The sequence below is a fragment of the Labeo rohita genome, unplaced genomic scaffold (genome assembly GCF_022985175.1).
Source record: "Labeo rohita strain BAU-BD-2019 unplaced genomic scaffold, IGBB_LRoh.1.0 scaffold_66, whole genome shotgun sequence".
Classification (NCBI taxonomy): Eukaryota; Metazoa; Chordata; class Actinopteri; order Cypriniformes; family Cyprinidae; genus Labeo; species Labeo rohita.
Genome location: NW_026129590.1, coordinates 97,238 through 120,482, shown reverse-complemented (window position 1 = coordinate 120,482; position 23,245 = coordinate 97,238). Strand labels below are relative to the sequence as shown.

At 45.0% G+C, this 23,245-nt stretch overlaps 1 protein-coding gene across 2 annotated transcripts; it reads right to left on the bottom strand.

Moving 5' to 3' along the window:
- Nucleotides 1–1,172: 1,172 nt before the first annotated feature.
- On the bottom strand, nt 1,173–23,094 carry zgc:158376 (uncharacterized protein LOC100101643 homolog). 2 transcript variants are annotated; one of them, XM_051104263.1, is made up of 11 exons: nt 22,170–23,094; nt 17,979–18,164; nt 16,256–16,399; nt 16,081–16,167; nt 14,754–14,936; nt 12,670–12,702; nt 11,426–12,585; nt 7,498–7,661; nt 6,592–6,756; nt 5,754–5,975; nt 1,173–3,635 (listed from the first exon to the last, which is right to left on the bottom strand). In XM_051104263.1, exons 2-11 carry the CDS (start codon nt 18,147–18,149, stop codon nt 3,478–3,480), a joined length of 2,487 nt encoding a protein of 828 aa, XP_050960220.1. In that variant the 5' UTR covers nt 18,150–18,164; nt 22,170–23,094; the 3' UTR covers nt 1,173–3,477. The 2 variants fall into 2 exon arrangements, with proteins under 2 accessions (XP_050960220.1, XP_050960219.1); XM_051104262.1 differs by lacking the exon at nt 22,170–23,094 and adding an exon at nt 22,027–22,152.
- Between the last annotated feature and the right edge of the window lie 151 nt (nt 23,095–23,245).

Here is a 23,245-nt window from a genome sequence, read left to right as displayed (position 1 = left end):
GGTGCGCTGGGAAATGCTTCTTTGAGTCACTGCACGGCTTGGACAGCAGCTGGAGTCCAGGACAGAGACTTGGGCCTGACTTTGAGGAGACTGCTGAGTGGATGAATGGAACTAACATTATGGATGAAGCATCGATAGAAATGGGCAAAACCAAGGAAACACTGTAACTCATTTACAGTTGTGGAACGTAACAACCTTCCCCTTGTCCATTCAAATGCCATCTTTACTGATGTGCTAACCCAGGAAGAGAGCTTGTGAAGGCGTGTTTCAGTAAGCAGACATGCAAAACGTGCAGTGCTGGGGTACTCCGGGAATCTGGTTGAGAAACACTAAGAAGGATCTAGTGGAGAGGGCCAGATATTTTTAAAAAAATAACAACGGGGCACTTCAGGTTCAGCAAAGACCATGGTTGTACATCGGGCCGCACTTTCCAAACAAGACCGGCTGCCGCATCCGGCAACGGCACATCCAGATAATCGAGCGCGTGTCTGCGGGCGAGATCCGAGATGATGCTGACTAAGATGATGCCGAGATGATGCTCCCAGGTTTGTCAACTGTTGGATGGGCATTATAATGGATATAGTTAAGTTACAGTAGCCTGTTTACAAATAGCTGTTTATGAAACAACAGAAGTCTATGAAATGTCCCCATTTAGCTAACTAATTGTCTATGAGAATTTTATTCAGAAAAGGCATTTTTTTGCAGCTGATAGATTTATGTGCTTGGTGGTTTTTGTTTATTCTGATGAACTGAAATGCGTGTCAAATAGGAGAGACACAAGGTGCTCAGAACCTGGACTGAAAACCGCTGCTATACGAGATGACACTTTGAAAGTTGCATGTGGTAAATCAGTGTGTAAGCCGACATAAAAAAAAAAACGCCCGGCAGCTGATGCCAAACTAACTCTGTCAAATCAAATGAAGAAAAGGTAATCACTCATTTCTGGACACAACCCCGGCAACAATGTTTTTCCTTAAGTCTCGACCCCTTCACTAGTATTTACTGTCTTTACTTGTACATATTGAAACTCTACAATCATGATTGGCATTAGGGACTTTTTATTCAGATGGTATATATTAAGTTCACACGGTGTGCCCAGTTTAATCACTGCATCCGCAACAGTAGTTTTCTCTCGAAAATGCAAGTGAGATCCTCGCGCTGCTGAGCCCTGAAAATGACTTCCTTGTTTTTTTTTTTTTCAGTTGGCAGGACTCTCCAGTATTTCAGTAGTGTATGCAGCACACTGAGGAAAGAAAAGAAAAGCAAAGCAAAGCAAATAAAAACAACCCCCATTGTCTTTATTTAATTAGACATTTTACAGTAGTCACTCTTATAGTAGCTGCCTTGTTTTTCTTTTTCCCCATTGTTTCACATATTCTATCACATGGATCAATGCAAAGGAAGAAATATATATATTTATATATGAACGCCCCAAAAACAGGAAATTTTGGCAAAATATTATAATAACATGATTTCAGCCTGTGCATTCAACAGGGTGAATGTTTGGTTCATACATGGCAATTGAGTTTAGTGGGCTATGAATCTGCTAAAAAACAAAACAAAACAAAACAAAACATGGTCGGACGAAAGAGGAACCGTATTTAAAACCTATTCGAGTTCTTCGACTTTCGATCTTGCGATTCCAGAAAATCTTCAACCTGATGATTAACAACTCAGTGTTTGATATGTAACTATAAACCGCACACGGGTATTTCCCGACGCGCCAGAACGTCTTAAAACGCAAACCGCACTGAACGTGAAATCTAAAAACAACAACAACAACAACAACGTCAACAACAAAAAAAAACATTGCAACTACATTGTCGAGGTCACTTTTAAGGGATGCTGTTTGTCTACTGCCATCAAACACTTTGAACTGCCATGTATTGGACCCAATACTGAATATAAGTGTGCAAGGAATACAGTCAGTGAAAGGTGTCGACATGCATCGTATTCTGGAAGGAAGTAGCTGCAGAGCTCACCGAAAGACTGAAGAAAAGTTGTTTTCGAGGGTCCCTCGTAAGGGCCCGTTCAACAGTTCCACAGAGAAGATGGAACCGCTTTCAAATCAGAACCATTAAAACAGACGGCGACGGCGGTCCGGCTTCCCGTCAGCGAGACCCTTCCCGCTCGCTCGGAGATCGAACGACCGCGACGGCAGGCGGGAAGCGACTCGGACACGGAAAAACGTGCGGTTAGCGATAACACTGAATACGACTGGAAACACCAACCGTCTCGTTCTCTAATACGTCTTCAAACTAATTGGCCACAAAGCATTTTTCTTCACTGTTCCCTAACAGACAGACTTTTCTCCATTGCTAACGGGAGGCGTCACCGAGTTCGGACCGTTCCGGGTTTAAAAGCGAGCAGCTTTAACGATCTGACCGAACGGCAAGTCCGTCGCCGCTTTGCCTCGTTCTGTGAAAACCTTTCCAGATTTGCAGGAATCTACAGCAACATTCACCCTGTGACATTATATAAGAAAGAGCAGAGCAGAGCGTGACAACGCGGGTACGTACAGCGTCAGAGCAGCTACTCGAGCCCGAGTCTGCGAGGCTTTCAGAAGCGCGCCGTGGCCGGTGAGATCCGTGTCCCTCAGTGCCGGGGTTTGGTGAGCGCACCGACCAGGAACAGACAGCAGAAACGAAGAGGGGAAGGACAGAGGACGGTCAGCGTATGGCACGTCAAGGCCGTGAGCGAGTGTGGCACCAATACAATGAAGAGAAGGGAACACCGAGCACACCGTCGGAGGCCATCGCCGATCCAACGCTCAGACGTTAACACTGTTCACACACACACCTCCAAAAACTGATCCATCACAATGAGTGAATCTCAAGAAACAGAACACGTCACCCCAAACCAAAGTCAAGCCTGGCTTTAGGACCATAAAGATTTTTAGGCACTTTTCCTCCTGATTCTCATCACTGTGTCCGAGCCTCACGATAATCAGCTTCGACCGCAGCGAGGATTCCGATCTAATGTAAAACGCCGTCGAATGTGCCGACCGCTGCCGAAACCACGTCAGAACGCAAAACGGTCTCCGCGGTCCCAAAGCGGCCTTTATTTTATTCACGCAAACCGACAAACAAATAAAATCTCTTGATTCTGGGGTGAAGACTTGTCCTGAGATTCACCCAAACACACTTTTACGGCTGCGTTCGAGTCGACCTCTCCACGGTAGCATACATTCGGCGCGGTCTCGCGCTCCGGGACAGAGCCGGCGTTCCCGGCGGGACGGAGCTGCGCTGGGGTCAGGAGGGGTCATTTACAGCAAACTACTAATTTGTACACACACTCGTTACTGGTACGGAATATCTATGTGGACTTGATTTCTCCATTCACAAATGGTTGATCCAGAAATAAAAAAAACAAAACAAAACAAAAAAAACAGCAAAGTGTCTCTGATTTACAAATGTTCTTTCTTGTGACGCTATGTTGCGAGTCTCTTCCTGTAGTGTTGTCGGCGGACAGGAATCTTTAGCTGTTCTTGAGCACGAGTCTGTCTTCGGCGGAGGGGAAGCAGTGCAGCTGGCAGACGTCCGGGGCGAGGAGGCCGCAGGATCGCAGGTCCACGCTCTGCAGCGAGGCGCAGCGGCGCATCAACGGCAGACACTGCTCCGTCACCTTCACGCAGCCTGAAACACAGCGGCGCAGTTCACACATAATCCATAGCAAAGACACACTTTTTTAGCATGAGTTCAGTTCAATCCACCAACGCTGACGCCTGAAACTCTTTCGCCTTTCCAGTCACACGACTGCATTTTCTTTTTTTTTCTTTTTTTTCTAGCTGATAACGTAACATTAAAACTACGAAACGGCTAAAACGGCACATGGCTCCGACACTTGACCTGTGCGTTTTTTGGCAGCGAATCACGAGCGGCCCGAGGTGGACTACATTAATAACAGCTTGCCGTTCAGATCCTACACACAGCTGTGGACCGCGGTGAAGTGCAGAGGGCCCTCCGTTCGATTAATTCAGTAGTTCCGTTTACTTCATATTAACACGGGCTCCTACTGAGACTGTAATAGGACAACGGACACGGTGAAAGATATGACTTGAACAGACCTGATTAGCAAGTAAACTTATTTCAAAAGTCAATAGTCCTGTGTCTATATTTATTTTAAAAACGGTGTGTATTTTACCACGTACGCTGCCGCTCAAAAGTTTGGGATCAGTAAGACTTGCAATGTTTTTAAAGACGTCTCTTCTGCTCGTCAAGGCTGCATTTATTTGATCAAAAATACAGAAAAAAAAAAAACAGTAATATTGCAAAATGTTATTATGATTTAAAATAATGTTTTTTTTTAATATACTTTATAATATAATTTATTCTTGTAATGCAAAGCTGAATTTTCATCAGCTGTTACTGCAGTCTTAAGAAATCACATGATCCTTCAGAAATCATTCTAATATGCTGATTTATCATTAGTGTATCATTAGTTGAGCTGCTTAATTTTTTTTTTTGGAACCTGTGATACATTTTTTCAGAATCTAGAATCCTTTATTTCAAATAGAAAGGTTTTCTAACAATATACACTACTGTTCAAAAGGTCAGTACATTTTTATTCTTTCTTTTTTGAAAGAAATTCATATTTTTATTTACAAAGGATGTGTTAAATTAATAAAAATGCATAGTTTTACATTGTTAGAAAAGATTTATATTGTGAATAAATGCTGTTCTTTTTAACTTGTTATTCATCAAAGAATCCTGAATAAAAAGTATCACAGGTTCCAAAAAATATTTGTCAGCACAACATTGATAATTCAGCACGTAAGAATGATTTCTGAAGGATCACGTGACACTTAAGACTGGAGTAACAGCTGATGAAAATTCAGCTTCATATTTAAACTTATTTAAATTATATTTGATATACTGCTTTTTTCTGCCTTTTTAATCTAATAAATGCAGCCTTGATGAGCAGAAGAGACTTACTGATCCACACTTTGAGCAGCAGTGTATCTCACAGAAATGATTTGTCTTCTCAGACGTACACACTTTGGGTTTTGCAGTCTGTACTAGTGAGCCGATGCAGAAATGACCGTGTTATTACCATGCTACCACTTCATGAACGGATTTAATGACATTCCTTTGAACTCATGACTGCTGTAAATGAATGAAACCCACATATTCTTTTTCTAGCAAAACAACGTCAACATAATCAACTAAATATATTCATTCTACTCACATTCTCACACTTTTATCATGGAAAAAAAAATCAGTTTTTGTTGTTGCAATGATTGATCGACAGGTGGCAGCAGAGTGAAATTTGCCTAACCGGTTAACTACTGCTCGTTAGTGTAGTTTACTGGTTGTGCCACTGACTTTGCCTGTTTACAGTGTGTTTGTGTTTGTGTGTGCATATTCATGTCAATCATTTTAGTCCTGCAACTGATGAGAAACGTGCAAAATAGTTTTTACACATCTAACCCTAAACCCTACCTCTGTGCCAGAAGTGTTTTTGAGACGCATCTGACTGACACACAAAACATGTGTGAAGGCTCCAAGACACCATGTGTCCAGCTGTATGAAAAACGCCCAGAAATCAACAGGGAGGTTAAGCCAGAATATTCACCACTGACTGCCTTATAAAGGACACTATTTTTCTTAATTTTAACAGGATCGATGCATTTTTCTATTTCTTATTTCCACATCATAATTTTTGATGGGAGCAAAAGTAACGGAAGCCACTTTTAACTGACAAGTGAATCCAGATTCCCGCTGAAGGTCGAGCGTGTTTCTGAGCGTCTGTACCTGCCAGGTTGACGTGCGTGAGGCTCTCTCTGAGCGGCGATATGGGGGAGGTCAGCGTGTGGACGGTCTGGTCCGTGATGTGGCAGCACTGACTGAGGTCAAGCTTGGTCAGGTGAGGAAGATAGCGCACCAACAGGCGCGACACGGCGTCGGTCACTTCCAGGCCCGCCAGTCGCAGCTCCGTCACGTTCTGGAAACGTCCGCCTCGGTTCTCTCCGTGAGCTGCGGCGAAGAACAGCGGGTTAATCTTTAGTCCTACGCGGTCACGACCAGATCGAACACGTGCCATATTCGCAAAACTGCCCTCATTTGACTCTACGTGCACAACCTTTTCAAAAACGATGCCATTTTTTCATTGCGGTGTTTCAACACGTAGCTTCTGAGCTCTGAGAAAAGACATGCACCGACCAACGAAGCAGCCAACATAACGAATGGGTTAGGGAGAGGGGTTCGTACAGCAAGTCTCTCCACAAACAGTCCTGCAGATCTGTGCAGAGGTTTATCACTCATTCTCACAGTCTGTGTTTGCCTTCACTGCTTTGATGGCCGTAGCTGTTGTGCTTTTAATAGGATGAACTACAAACATCTCTTCACTAGACCATCAACTGCTGTTAAATACCATCCTGGTCTACTGAAATCCAAATACTCTCACACAAGCAGGGTGCTTCCTCACACACGGTCACATTAATGAACGTGAGCAAATGAATTCCTTCAGTCAACTCAGTATATTCACACATGATAAAGTGGCATCTATTGGTGACATTTTACAGGTATTTTTCTGTTTTGACAGCACTCTCTGTAAACATTGGCTGAGCGTGTGTGTGCGTGAGCGACAGACCTGAGCGCGTGTCGTTGGACGGCGGAGCCAGCAGCTCTTTCAGATGAGAGTCTTTCAGATCCTCCACCCAGCTGAGGTCCAGGAGCCGCAGACAGGGACACACCGACTGGCAGAGCGCCGAGACCGAGGACCACGAGCAGCCCGCCACGTTCAGCTCCAGCAGACCTGAGGAACCGCAGAGCAGCGTTTAACACCAGCACGACCCGACCAGCTCATCACTGATCGCACATCTCAACACCGACTGGTTGCAGATGTCGTGCCTGTCATTACATCTGCTCTGTCGCCAAGCTGTCTTCTCAGTCAGGGTCACGTATGCGTCCCGGATCATTATTCACACAAGAACGCGCTAACCTGATTTCTGCTACGCGGAGCACGACTCGGCGCAGAACGCGTGAGCAGAGCTATCCTCGCTGTCATTGAACAGATGAAGCACAGAAGGGGAAAAGCGTTCAAGAGAGTCCATACTGCTTAAAATCAGTTTTTAACTTCTGGATAATGATTCACGTAATCCGAGTTGGACAAATGCTTCCGAACTAATGCGACTAAACATTTCTGCGTTCAGACTAGTTGGAGTGCTTTAACCAGCTGTGTGCTATTCAAGCATGTATATATATGTATTTAAGTGTATTTTATTTCATATAAATCATGGTATGTGTGTGAAGCCAAAACATTTGTACATCAGAGCCCTGGACTTTTCAAAACGCTCAGTTTTTTCCTCTTATCTATTCTATTTCGTGGATTTCTCTCACCTCAGTGCCTCTGCGTTTGGCCCAACCACTCTTCCCTGTTTCACTCATCTGTCTCGAGAACGGAGGATTTGGAGGAGCTCCGACTACACCTGCGTCTCAGACACGCTCGCGACGCTTCGCGTCTAACGCATCTGGATCTGGCGAGAGCGTGACCTACCTTGCAATCGGTTAATCAGCCACATGAGCTGTTTCTTGGAGATGTTGGTATAGCCCAGGTTGAGGGACACGGGCTGTCGGCGGATGATGCTGCTCAGCATCGGAGGAGTTATGGAGCGCTGGCGACTCAGGTCGATCTGAGTCCATAACCTCTTATCACAGCACCTGCACACAAGCACACGCGATCACACGCCTGACAGAACAGCCACGGCAAATATGACAACAATTACACGCATTATAAATATACTCACACGTAGCATAGATACTAGCTTATTTTTATAAATTAAAAAAAAAAGTTTTATTTTTACATATTTCCTCTGTGTTTAAAGTGAGGTGCTGTAGTGTTTTAGTCTGGCATTCTTATGAATTATCAGGAGCATCTACTCAGTAAATCAATAAGTTGAGTTGCTTGAGAGTAAATGACAAAGAACGGCTCAAAAAACCCAAAACAGCATCATCTGTAATGATTAGATGTCTAATAAAAATTCTTTCAGAGACGGTCTAGCCATGTTACAACGGTGAAACGAGGGAATCAGTATTTCATAAATCATTATTTATAATTCTTTTTTTCTAGCTGAAGACTCTCAAGCTGAGGACAATCAGTCAATACATTCTGCTGAAATGTTCTTTTTAAATAATGTTTTCTCTCTCTCTCTAGACATTATAACGAGGACTTTGTGAAATTACACAGCTTTACACAGGTTTGAGCGACAGACCTACTGTAATAGCTCATTCGTTCACCTGTCCTCCTCCTGTCACGAATGCAGATGAGAGCGGAAGTAAAACATACATCTCTAACCCATCGCCTTCTCCCTCTGAAAAGGGATTTTAATGTTAAAATAAGCCATTTAAAAATGAAAGATCACAACTGCCGAGCGCAGCGGATCTCTAGTGTGAACTGCTAGAGAAGGGAGGTTTAGTTAAGGCCGGTGATTGGTTGACTGGTTAAGCATGTTTACACACATCACAGTACGCTGAACGTCCAGCACTACAGACACTGCAGATGACGTGGTAAAGGTATGACGACATCACTCTTCATGTTCTAGACGGCTAAATTATCGCTCGTGGGTCAGAAGTCTGGCGCGTTGTAGTAGCGGCACAGGTTGAAGCAGTACATTTGGGAACGGGCCAGTCCCGCTCACAGAGCTCGGCCTCAGCGAACGTCCCTCTAACCCAGCCCCGACCGCTCTAGACTAGGGCTGCGCGGTATATCGAGTTTGTACAATATATCGATATATTCTTTATAAGCGATACTGTGTATATCCATATACAGTAGCTTGATACGAGCACATCTGAACGACAGCGGAAGACGCAGAGTGAGCTGCTGCGAGGAAAGGGCATCATCCAATTCGTCCTGGACATGGAAATATTAAATATTTAAAATAAAGTGATGGAAATATTTCTGCTTTGCTGTCAGGAGCGCATGAGCCTTCTATACGCGGTTCTGAGCTCAGCCACGCGAGTAAATAATAGCGATGATTCTGACTACACGACGAAGAATCATGATAAAATTGTGAATCGTGATATTCCTGAAAAGAAAAATATGATATTGTTTGCGATATCGCCCACCCCTGCTACAATTGTTTGGTCTGTGCTACAGAACTTTCGACCTCTGTAACACCAGTGCTATGTTTACATTTACTTTATTTGTTTTTATAGCCTTGTATGTACATTGTTTGTTGGACAACATTGAGCAAATAGAAAGAGTACCGAGATACAGTCATGTGAAAAAGTTAGGGCACCCTATTGAATTCCATGGTTTTCCGTATCAGGACATTATTAAAACAAAACTGGTCCTTGGCTGGTCTTAAAATTTTGAAAATAAAACCTCAGATGAACAACAACACATGACAAATTGCACCGTGTCATTATTTACTGAACAAAAATAAAGCCAAAATGGAAAAACCATGTGTGACAAAGTTAGGACACCCTTACTGTTAACATTGGAATTAAGAGGGTAAACAACAGACAAGCACTTCTAATCAAATACCTTTGATTAACTGATCATCATCAGTCTGAGCGCCTCTATAAAAGCATAAGCTTTGTCAGTTTGCTGGTCTGGAGCCTTCAGGTGTGTGTTAACACAATGCCAAGGAGGTAAGACATCAGCAATCATCTTAGAGAAGCAATTGTTGCTGCCATCAATCTGAGAAGAGTAATACGGCCATTTCCAAACAATTTGAAGTTTATTCACAAGTGGAAGACATTTAAAACAGACACCTCTCCTTCCAGGAGTGGACGTCCCAGAAAATTCACCCCAAGAACAGACCCTGTAAAGCTCAGAGAAATGGCAGACAACCCAAGAACTACACCTCAGACTCTACAGGCCTCAGTTAACATGTTAAATGATAAAGTTCATGACAATACCATTAAAAACATAAAAAAAAAACATTGCAGCACAGTTTAGGTCTGCAAAGTTGCATCTGAACAAAACACAAGTCTTCTAGAATAACGTCTTTTGAACAGACGAGACCGAAGTGGAGATGTTTGGCCATAATGCCAAGTTTGGTGAAAACCTAAAGAGCACATCAGCACAAACACCTCATACCAAAAGACAAGCATGCTGGAGGAGGGCTGATCATTTTGGGCTTGTTTTGTAGCCACAGAACCTGAACACCTCACAGTCATGGAGCTGGCCATGAGCTCCTCTGTATCAAAGTATTCTAGAGTCCGATGCGAGGGCATATGTCTCACATTTAAAGTTGGGCCAAAATTGGGTCATGCAACAGGACAGTGATCCCAAGCACACCAGAATGGCTGAAAAGAAAAGAATCAAGGTGTTGCAATAGCCCAGTCCAAGTCCAGAGCTCATCCTGACTCAAATGCTGTGGTGAGAGCTGTGCGTAAGCAAATGCCCACAAACCTCAAAAAACTGCAGCAACGTTGAAAAGAAGAGTGGTCCAAATTCCTCCAGAACGATGTGAGAGACTGATAAAGTCACACAGAAAATGAATGCTTCAAGTTATTGCTGCTAAAAGTGGATCTACAGGCAACTGACTCATAGTGTGTCCTAACTTTGTCACACATGGCCTTTCCCTCTTAGCTGTATTTTTCTTAAATAAATAATGACACAGTGTGATATGTCATGTGATGATGTTTATCTGAGGATTTATTTTCCAAATTTTAAGACCTGCCAAGGACCAGATAATTTTTTTTATTATGTCCTGATACAGAAAACCATCGAATTCAATAGGGTGTCCAAACTTTTTCACATGACTGTATATACTGTATATCGCAATTCAGTCAAAAAAATACAGAGATATATTTTTTCAGCTTTACTCTAGATTTAAGCATTCGCTTACAACAGTACAGATGATCCCGATTAAACAAGCCTAAACTAAACGTACCTCACATCCAAGGGTTTCACGCAGAAACACGTGTGTGTAAAGAGTGAAAATAACGTGACGCATGCGAGTAACCGACCTGTGATGTTTTTACTTGTCACTGTCATGATTATATTTGAAGAACTATAAAACAGAAGCGCCTTCGAGCCAGTGAACGAGAACGGACATGTGTGGACTGAGACATCCTCACGTCACCACACACACATCACTACACTCACGACACGACAAAGGACGAGTGCTTTGGAGAACGAAGTTTGACACAGCTCAGACCCATTCTGACACCTTGCCGTGAAAATGGCAGCCATGTTTCCCAAGACGCACAGCGCGTTCATAACAACCGCTCGCCATTTCTGAAGTCAATTGGACCAATTTCATGTTTTGTTGAATTACAGTGCCACCAAATGTCATTTGTGCAGTTTAGTGTCATTAAATGCTCTTTCTGGACTGGCTGGAGTTAGCGAAGGCCTTCACAGTATATCTAATGTGAACAACATATGATCCCTTTCAAAAGTGCGACGGCGATGTCGAAGTCGACGCCTAGCTGTGACTGTGTGGTGTCGTGTTTTAGAGCGGCCGATATCTCACCAGCGGCTCCAGGTGCGGCACACGCGCATGCAGACGCACAGCTGCCGTTGACTGAGATGTTGGAAGACACGGAGCCAGACCTCCCTCGGCAGCACGTGCGACGCGCCGCTGTCCAGCGGCAGGCAGTGTGGCTCGGGGCAGGCCGGCGGCGGCCGCACTAGGTGTCGCTCCATCTGCAGGGGCCGCGGCGGCGAGGGCACGGCCACGGGGCTCCTCTTCACCAGCTGCGAGCGCGCCGGCACCACCCGCGACTGCTGCGAACGATGCGGAGCCAGCGAGGCGCCGGCCGGGTTAGCCGGGTTAGACGTGGCGGCGTTGCCGTTCGCGGTAGCGGAACCGACCGCCGCCGTACCCGTGCTCTTATTGGAGGGAATGTTCTGGCCTTGCCGACTTCCTCCGCGGATTTTGCTACCGCGAACGGCCTTCGCGGCGCCGTGCCGGTGATTGGTTACGGCGCTGCTGTTGGAGTTCTCCTTCTCCTGCACCTCTCTACCGGCCACCCGCGTGCGGCCGTTGCGCGCGTCCTGTCCGTTGGCGCGCTTGGACGAGGAGAGGCCTTCGGGGCCCGCTAAGTGTCCGTGTCCGAAGGTGGCCGGTTGCGTAGCTGACAGCGGCGAGGGCGGGGCCACGGCTTTGTGACCCCGATCCCCCGACCCTTCCTCGTCGTCGTCCGCCTCGGCGTCCGCGAGCGCCTTCCGCACCCTGGCGTTCGCGTCTCCTCTGCGGCGCTGCGGCTGCGGCTCGTCCGTGTTGTCCTGCTCATGTTCCGCCGCTACGCTCTCGCCCTCGGAATCCTCGCTGGCGCTGAAGCCCAGCTCGGCCAGACGCCGGTTCCGATCGCGCTCGCGGGCGCCGCTGTTGCCGTACACGCCGGCCGGAGAGGAAGGCTCCGAGGCGGCGACGGGAGACGGGGAGTCCGAGTCCGACTCGGAGTCGGTTTCGGAGCTGGACGAGGACGAGGAACTGGAGTCCCGCACTCGCTCCAGGAGCTGACACATGCGTTTGAAGCGCTCGAGTTTCTCGCGGTGATGGGAGCGCTGATCCTGGCTCTGCGTCGAGGCCTGCGCTGCGGCGGAGCCTCCGGCAGAGCTGTGTCCGCCGCCCGACGACGAGTTCGGCCCGTTCGCTTCAGAAGAATCCGAGGAGTTGGGTTTCGCTTTCTGTGGAGGACGTTAATGAAAGAATATTACTCCAGTGAGAGAAACTGACAACAACAACAAGACTAAACATTTCAACGGTCGTACCTTCTTCAGATGTTTATCACGGGCACCTTTGATCTGTTGGGGACAAACAGAAAGACAAGCAGTGTTCATACAGAGAGGACCTGAGCACTCTGAAGTGACATCAACGATCGGTACATAATCGACTGACTCTAGATCGGGTGAAGCTGCACACGCACACACGCACGCACGTCTGGTTTGCTATCATTATGGGGACTCGCCATAGCCATAACGGATTTCATAGTGTACAAAGCATACTTTGCATCCCCTTACCCTACCCCTCACGGAAAACATTCTGCATTTTTACATTCCCAAAAAATGGATTCAGTATTATTTAAAAGGTTGTTTCCCCATAGGGACCTCAATTTAGGTCCCCACAGTGGGTCTGTGTATATTCATGTTTAGGTCCCCACCAGGATAGAAAACAAGACCACACACTCTCACTCTAGACAGAATGAATGGACTTGACCACTGCATCTCGAGACAGGCTCTTTTAAGAAACTTAAGACAATGCATCAGTGCTGAGTGATGAACTCTGCCCAATCTAGTCACAACGAAAACATTGCGCGCTCTGGATAATTATGGTAATCTGTGGCCATCGCAAAAATACAAATTCAGGTGTTTTACTGAATTATTTAGCGAGTCTTCAGCCAGACATTCCACTGACACGGCCAACAAACATTACAATAGCAAACAACAGGTGCCACCACATTTATTATTGCAGGGCGAAATTTTATGGTTGGACTAAAAATGAGCTCAGTGAGAGTCCATGCAACGAGGAGTTTCGCCTGCTGGACGTCTGGTGGCAGAGGAATTCCCCTACGTTCGAGTTCGACGCGTGAATTTACAGCGTTGCCGGATAAAAGTCACTTGATTTGGCGGTGGCCTCTGTCACTGAAGCAGCGTGTGCTCATCCCCTTCATTACAGCACTGTTCGAGAATATAAAGTGCTGCATACAAATCTGGCTGTTTATAAAAAAACAAAACAAAAAAAAAACAAAACCTTTCTCATGCATTTTTATATTCAGGCCCACCTGTGTCATGTCTGGGGTGTCACTGAGCAAAGGTGGACGTGACCGCACCTTCAACATATCACTTACTTCTGTTTCAAATTACAACACACATTTCTTTAACCTGTTGGAGGCCTTTTTGACAACTCTATATAATTACTAGGGATGTGCATCACAACTGATTTCATGAACATTTAAACGGAATATTTTCCAAGGGTCTAGTCTTACAAACCCCCAGACGACAGTCCAAAACATGTTTTTCTTGCATTACCATCATCGTATTTTTAAACTTCAGCATTCACTTATAATTAGTCAATATGGACATATTTGCTAAAATAAACGGAATCAATAGCCAGTAGGTACAAACTCAATAGCCTATTATAACCAGAACTATGATAATAAATGTTAGTCAGCACACGTCAAGCTGTATTGTTGTTCGTCGTTCGCCATCGCCGCATCCGCGTTTGAACACGCTTCGCGTGCATGAAAAGCATCTGTACACGTGACACATGCCAAAATCATGACATGTTCTGGCATCTATACGCCATTTAAGGTATTCTATGGGTTAGGATACGTCAAGTAAGGATCATTCATGGTGCTTCCCCTTTAAACCAGTATAAAATAACCAGTAATGTCCTTCATAGTACATAAGCAACACAACAAGCCTACACAAAACGTTTCTGCTTTCTTCCGGGTTAAAATATTCCCTCGCCTCGCTTATCGTGCCAGTGGACATTTCTCTGAAATTTGGTTTTCAGGATTGTTTTCCACTCCAGACATATATATATATATATATATAAAGTATTATTGTTAAGTGTATCATTAACATGGCAGTAATTTGAAAATTGAGCCTTTGTAAAAATGCAAAGCAAAACATAAATGTGGAAAAAAAAAAAAAAAAAAAAAAAAAACACCTTCTGATGTTGACGAGCAGGTGCAGTATTGTTTAGTTGAGTAGTCTTGCACATCCCTAATAATAACTAGAGGGTAATAATAACACAGAGGGTAATTCTCTCTGCACGTTCGATTTGGTTACGTCCAAGAAATGAGAAAAGAGAAGAAAGAGAAGACAGCGGTCGACTGCTCCGCTCTACTCGCCTTCTTCTTGGAAGCGCTCTCCTGGGGAAGGTCCTTCTCCTTCTTGCGTTTCGCTCCATCCTGACGAGTCGTATCGTCTAGAGACAGGCTCTTCTTCTTACTGGGCGGCGGGTCGTCCGTCAGCTTCCAGCGACTCACCTCCCCATTGTCCATGCGCCGCTTTCCTAAACCGTCTCCTTGATCCTAAACAGACACTCGTGTCATTATTATTACAGTGAAGGCCAAACACAGGACTGCTTCCAGAACAAAATCAGTGAGGGCGTTTCTAAAACTATGATGATATCATGAATCGAAACACTCCTAATCTGCAGCTGCAAGTGAAGAAACTGATGTGCGAGATCAAGCGTGATTACTAGTGCTGATGCAGAACCGGGCCTGACCGAACACGCTCTCAAACTAAACGTCCATTAACCCTAACCACTGCACTTCTGTTCTGCTTCTCCTGAGCTCCCCCCCGCCCATATTTTTCTAAAGCAGGGATCCTCGAATCTGTCTCTGATCAGATTCACCTACCTGAAGACACTGTAAGCATGCCCAGGTGTGTTTGATTAGGGTTAGAGCTAAACTGAGCCAGATTTGAGGATCCCCGCTCTAAAGAAACCATTTTTTGCCCATATATGACTGTCACCGTCTCATTTAAATGACGAGCCTTTCATCGTAAGAGGTGAAACGTCACCCGCGGCTGCGTTTACTGCATCAAACACAAACCACTGCGAGACCCATCCGGATCTGACACAGGCGTATCTACTTCTAAACAATGCTAAAAGTCCACCCGTGTCAAAACGCCCAGTCGCCTCTACTACACCTAAAACTGTTCAAACGCCTTCATGCTTGGGAAGGGCTTTTTCTGACACCACTGCTTCCTGTCTCTCTCCTTAACTGTACCAATATGGGCAAAAAAAAAATAGTTTTTACATTTAAGTAAATATGCAACACACAGGAAATCGTACAGCTATAATGTTTTCCGTATATTCAAAAAGCTACTTTTGCTGGTAAGACGGCGTACGGTGCACAACATTACTGACTGTTTTGTTATTTTCGACACATTCTTACCGACGCTTCCGTGACTCTCAGAACTCATTTTTGCAATTTTGCACAATAAAATGTTTGATAAAAAATTAGAACATTAAAACATGATCTTAGTCACAAAATAGCTAAATCTGCAACAATAATGTGGAAAACATAGCAGAAACATTTCATCGAAGTGTGGAAATGGATGTAGACGATCTGTGAATATGAGACTGTTAGTGGCAACAAATCCCCGTCCTGAAACGGCTGAAACTCACGCTCTGTGTGGACAAATGGAGTATTTAGCGTGAAGTCTTACCTTGCTAGTCTTTCCCTCCTTGTGGCACTTTGGACATTCCCAGCAGTTTGGGATCTCATCATTAATGATGCCTTCAGACTTTCCCATCTGAGGAGAGACAGTCGATCGTGTTATGAGCGGCCAGTTCAGACGCGTTCGCTCGGATCGGTTTGAACTCGGAACTTGCGGCACGAACCTTAAGGCAGCTGGGGTGGATGATCTCGTTGCAGATGGTGCACTCCATGAGCGACAGGCTGAACTTCTCCTCCTCCGACTCCACCGTGTCCTCCTTCCCCGCTTCGCCGCATGCGAAACACACGGCCGTGTGGGGCAACACCGGCTGGAGGAGATGACGAGAGTCGGGATAAGACAGAGGGAAACGTGCGACGCTTTACACCTGCCTCTTACTCCGGCCCACTATCGACCGCATTCGGAGGTGACTCACGTCCACGCCAGTGTAAACACTCACTCGGTCAAATGCATTCAAACCACAGCAACTGATCGCCTGCTCAGCTGTCTGTTCGGAATTGAAATAATAATCTGAGATATGAAATAAAGCTGCGAGATGAGTTCGTTTCACACACGCGCTCCGAGCGGAATGGAAAACCGTTGATGCTGTTGTTAGGATTTTGATGAAAACGTACATTTTTATCGTATCGAATTGAATGGCAGCTGACAACATACAACCCTAGTTCAGACTTTAAACCAAAAACTGGAGCCACAGTGGCTATGTTCACATGCACCAATTTTCATCAGTCAGAATGAACTGAATCCAATAGCAGATCTGTTTACATGTACTCTAAACACTGTCATCGGATTCAAATATCCGTTTATACGTTCACATTAAAACTTTGCGCACGAGCTCTGCGTCTGATGTCATATCGACCACACTTGCGGAGACGTGAATGTGAACTTGCGCGCCGCATAACGCGTGTCAACACCGCACCGCGCGTGTGCCCCTCAGACTTCAGAATACGACTGAGAAAGCAGTCTGATTCAAGCATTGGATTAGAAAAGGAACAAACCACCCCTTCCAATCCGATCGAAATTTCATTTGGGTCAAGCTCAATCGGATTGACTGAGGTGTTTACATGAACATATTTTGTTTTTTTTTAGATTTTTTTTGGCCTGTTTGCCTTCATTGTGATAGGACGGATCATTAGCTGACAGGACGCGAAGTGGGAGACAGAGAGAAGGGGAAAGGTCCTCGAGCCGGATTCGAACTCGGGACGCCCGTAGCGCAACGGCACTTTATGTCGGCACGCTGCCCACAAGGCTATCGGCGCCGACTACGTGAACGTTTTTCAATCCGATCTGATCGTCAAGCTGATTGCTAATGGATTAGTTGGGTGCACGTAAACGTAGCCGCTGAGACTCTTGGAGGTGACGGAGCACTTCAAGGAACAGCTGAGCCCAAAAGGATCTGTTTTATGACACCTTTATAACCTTTTTGGAACTTTTAAGTTCTGGTGACCTGACTTCAGTGAAGGGACAGAAACCTGAGGTTTCACAAAAACAATCTTCAAGGTTTGGAGGATGTGAGGGTGAGTGAACACCAACTCTTGATCTGTCACGATTCTACTGTCAAAGGCCGACCCTCCACCTGTTGCTGTCCTACTGACCAGTCTCCCTGGGCTTAAGAAGTGAAAAATAATCCTTGAGATCCTTGATGAAGTCTTCGAGTTTGAAAGTGCCACAAATGACACGCTGCCGTATAAAAATAACATACAGTGAATAAATACAGCCAAATCTATACTATCAGAGGGAAATGTCCGAAATCTCTGAACGTGTGTGAAGTTTCCAATGGTATTGTGCGTTAAAATATTTTGTAATGTCCTTCAGTACGAACAGAAACGATCGCGATTCGTGCTGTTCACTGCCACATCCGCACGATTCAGGAAGACAGCGTGTCGACTTACCGCAGTGCACTGCCTGAGCAGACACGACTGCTTCATCCGTCCCGGTCCACCGAACTTCTTCATGTCCTTGCAGAAGTGGCACTCGCCGCACTCGGTCCGCATACACGCTTGACAGCGCCGGCACCGTGTCCGCCGCCGCCGCGCGCCTCCCAGCGCCTTACTGCCAGACATCCCCTCTGCATTCAACTGAACACAAGGAGAAGAACACGGATCGTCACACGACCCCGACACCTGACGAACCAACAGCACCGACGGGCCACTTGTATTACTGGGGACAATAACACATTCACTTCCACAATTAACATGGAACGCTTGAATTTACACAGAATAACCCCAAAATAATAAACTGTTTTGTTGTTTTAACATCCTGGGGCCACGCTAATGTTTGTAACTCTATAGCGTTGGAGTATGTACTCGATGTTCTTTTAGTTTTTAATTGTTGTTTAGAATATCTCTCAGACTGGAACTGCTCTTTTATAGCCCCAAAAAGCAAACAACTACACACGACTGAAACGCATACACACACACACACACACACACAAAGCCTTTGACAAAATATACACTGCTTTGTAAAATGCAAAATTAACCTTAACTGATAAGTGCTTAAGTTCTTTATCTTATTTTTTGTTTCGGTCAAAGCTGTCATTGTGCGAAATCCTCCACATGCACAGAGTACGCAACTGAATTCTTACTAGTCACGGCCTAACTTTAGAGCTGCATCGTAGAGCTCTCTACCTCACCATGGCAATTAACACCTCATGCACATTCACCTCACCTGTACAGATTTGTTTTTAGGGTACTCATATAATGTCTTTCCCCCACTTATAGCCAAGACTGTAAGACGGGGTGTCAATCCTGCTCCTGGAGGGCGACTCTGTCTCGCAGAGTTTAGATTAAACACACCTGAACCCGCTCATCAAGGTCTTACTAGGCAAACTAGAAACGTCCAGGCAGGTGCGTCGAGGCAACTTGGAGCTCAACTCCTCTCCGGTGTCGCTCCGCCGCCTCTCTCTACACACACAAACGTATGAAAGAAGAGGGATCTGGCGCCATCTTGAGACTCGCTTCTGACAGACGACTAAAGGACCAGGAGTCTCTATTTACAGCAAGAAGCCAAAAAACAATAAGACTGAAAACACTGACAATAAACAGTGGAAGACAAGCACATAAGGTCAAAGAGTAATACCACTAACAATATATTCTTACTGAACCGATGAACTCTCGATCACGGATGGGACGGCGTCCTACTCTCGGATACAGATGAACGTGTCCAGTCATCCTGAGATGTTTCGCGCTAAAGATCTGAACTAAATGAAATCTGACTGATCGCTGATTTTCCTCATGTATGTGACCCGTCTCACTGTGAATGACTCATCCATGCATATTTTGGACCTCGTAATCCTTAATAAAAATGTCAAATGTCACCTGTTCTGTGTCAACTGCGATATGACACATGAATTCAAATATATATAATGATGGGTGTGGATACATCTATTTTTTCGATACCAAAGTAACAATGGTCCATTTCAACTTTAACTACATCATACGACATAAGCATCAGCTTAAAACTCACACGGGGCATCTGTGCCCCTCTATCTAGGCTGAATGCACAGACTCTTAAATGGACAGTTCACATTTGCTGTTCATATCCTCAGGCCAAGATTTTTTTTTAGAAGATTTCTAGCTGAAACCATGCTCCTTACTGATTCTTAAAATGCAAGTCAATGGCTGCCTGTTTATGAGACATCAAGGAACACCAAACGAATGATATATTGAGATGATGTGCAAGAAACTACAAGTTACCCAATCAAAACGCACTTTCAGACGTCTGACAGTCACAGGAACAGGGAACAAGTGAATGTTTTTATGGTTTCCCACTGTTTATGCAAAATGCCGATCTGATGAAGACTAGTTTATTCACTTTATATGCTTCAGACAAGTAAACAGCCACATTTGCCATCACTATTGGGTGCTTCAATAAAACCGTATATATGTTATGCCATTGTGCGATTACATAAACTAGTGAATTGAATCAGTTCAACGAAACGAACTGTCCAAAAGAAGCAGTTTACAGAAACGAATCGCATTTCCCCGTTCGTCCCAGGCTCTGGATTACAGACGATAATGTTGTTTCTCACACAGACCGATCATTTCTCTTTAAAACCTCAATATATCGTCAGGAGTCTTGGGTATTAATTCTGTTTCTCAATATAATATGTAGCTGCTGACTTGCATTTAATGAACTGCTAAACAGCACGGTTTCAGCTAAAGATCTTCTTTACTGCTTTACTGAAGACAAAAGTCACCTACATCTTGGATGGGCTGAGGATGAGCAAAAGAACATTTTTTGGGTGAACTATCCTTTTAAGTGACTGACATACTCAATAACGACAGCTCACACATACATAAAACAAGAATCGGCATATTATGGTATGCTGTATATACAATACACGCGCCCCTGTTATTGGACAATCTGCATCACTGGCACGGTTTAAAATGTTTAATATTTTGGTCATATGGATGAAACTGCTTAGGGGACGATCATAAGTTGACTGAAAATCCTGCCGTTATTCTTTCGTTCAGTGTGTAAGCCAAAGGCAGCTGTGGCAGGGGACTAATAACTCTATTTGTGTTGGATCATGGGAGACCAAAAAAAACAAGAACAACAAAAAAAACTGGGCAGCTGAACTAGTGCACCGATTGAGCTGAGAGACTCAGTCGTGAGGGTCTTTGGTATAATTGGGAGGTCTTTTCCAACCTCGCTTCCATGCTGTCTGAGAGTGTTAGTAAGCGAAGTCTTCTTTAGACCGGTTCTCTCTGTCCCGTTCTCCTGTATGAACCGCACAGACACAAGCACTGAACTGCATTTATCACTGTAGACATTTCAGTACTATCCGTACGGTCACAAGCGTTTATTTTAGGGGTTTCAGAAAGTAACTTCAAGGCAATAATAATGAACTGACAGTGAATATCACTTTTTCAGTAAGCTGTCCTGCAGTAAGAGGGCAAGAACTGTGGCTGTGTTTTGACAGCTCATGAACGCAAAAGCAGTACACGAGAGACTTTCCTGGATGAACCGTCAGACGCACAAAATTACCCAGACGGGGTCGTGAACATTTGTTATTTGTCCGCTAAATGCTACGACAGAACCATCAGAATCAAGCGTTTCAGAGAGATCGGTGTCCCTCCTTAAATGTCACATAACGCACGATTAAATACGACGAGCTCACAACAACATCTGTTGATCTTCAGTGAGCTGAAAGAGTCTTGATCAGGACACTTTCACTATCGCTCACACACTAAACACAGCAACACCAAACATTTACTGTGGAAACCAACCACCGAAATGCCACAGTTTTACCACAGTCTTCGTTTCCACAGCAAAGTCACGGTGATTTAAGCGACATCGCCAGGACTGCCGTATTTCAGCATATTGTTGTCATTTAGTTCATCACAGCAGCGGTTTTATAACAGGAACTGTAATAGCTGTAGTGTTTTGGTGGAAACTCTGGTGTACCATATTATTTCCTGAAGGGTTACAACATCATACACAGTGTCAGGTGAAATATGGGCCTAAAATTAAACTACAGGAAGATCAATTTCGAAACAGTAAAAACACGGCAGGGCTTCAGAGACGACACTCGTTCACCAGGACCAAAGCCGAGGAGCCCCTTACCACCGGTCCCGTGGTGACAGTGTCGTTCTCGCATGTGTGGCGCGTTACAGCAGCACATTTACCGATTCACCGGAGCTGGAGCTAACACGAGCAGCTAATCAGCAGCAGCACGTTAGTCTCCTCAGCTTCACGTCTACTCGTGCCTTCACAGAAAAGCCTCACGGCAACCCACGAGCCTACACCGTCGTTTATCTCACGTAAAGCACAACAGGCAGCGACACACGAGCAGAAACACTCCAGATCGCCCAGAAGGAGCTGAGCAGGCAGCTAGCATGGGTTAGCAGGTTCATTCTGAGCCGTTCAGCAGCGCCACTAACCAGGCAGAATCAGCACAGTCTGCCGTTCGCACAAACCGAGACGGGCTTTACTAACCATTTTGATCTGGGAAGAATTTCGTCCACGATGACAGCGTTTTAATCGCGCACAGTCACAGACGCACACGACAATACACGACTAACGTTAGCTAACCGAGCCCGAGCCCATCACTGAACCCGACAGCGAACACCGCGACTCACCTGCTCGTGTGGAGTCGCATACTCCTTGATCGAGCATTAGATTGATGTTTTCTTACGATAGATGGACACAATGAGAGAGAGAGAGAGAGAGAGAGACTGAGAGAGAGAGAGGAAAAAGACAGAGAGAGAGAGAGAGAGAGAGATCGGTCGCTTCCTTGTTTCTCCGCTCGACTTTCCTGCTGTTGCTGTTCTCAGTCTCCTTTCACAGGTTTACACACCAATCCCCGACACTACCATCCATTATCACATCAGCAGCGATTCTGGTCCACGGCAGCCCATCGAGATGCGATGATTTTGCTTCTGCTCCCGTCTCTCGGTGTGTTCCTCAAAGGCTCTTCAAATGTTAAAATCACACGAGCTCTTCGGGTCGTTTATGCGTCCAGAAAATCCTCGTCTGCGATTCAGCAGGCCAATATTCCAGGCGCTCGCGATTCCCAAACGCTCGGCTGAACTGAAAGAGAAAACAGCATAAACGGATAAACGTGCCTTTTGTTCGCTCTTTCCTATTGTGCCGCTGAGCTCTGTGTGGATCTGTGTCTACACCGCAGATCACGCGTCTACTGTCCCCGCGAGCACATCCTACATGATCCTGACGCCATCACACTCTGTTCCTGCTCCCGAAAATCAAATAAATAAATAAATATGGTAAATAAAAAATATGGAGTGTAAAAAAAAAAATACGCAAGCTCCTCCCGATCTAGTCGTCATAACCGAAAGGCATCATGGGAAATGTGGTCCACGAGTGCCCTACCCCAAAACGATCCTGTTATTTATCTTGCTGATTTTTTTTAATAGCACAAATGCCTCCTCATATGTCATATCAGTGAAAAGAGAGAGAGAGAGATACAGAAAGGTGTTTTTAAATCGATACAAACATTATTATTAATTATTATTATTATTATTGTTGTTATTATTATGATTTATAGTAACAATAAAAATACTAAAAAAATCATACTACGGTAGTTTGCCTGTTTTGGCCGGTTTGAGCTGGTCTGGAAGCAGTGCTAGAATGGAGTTGGAGTAAGTGTGAACAGAGTCAGATGTCTGACCGCGCGGCTAACATTAGCAGCTAATAC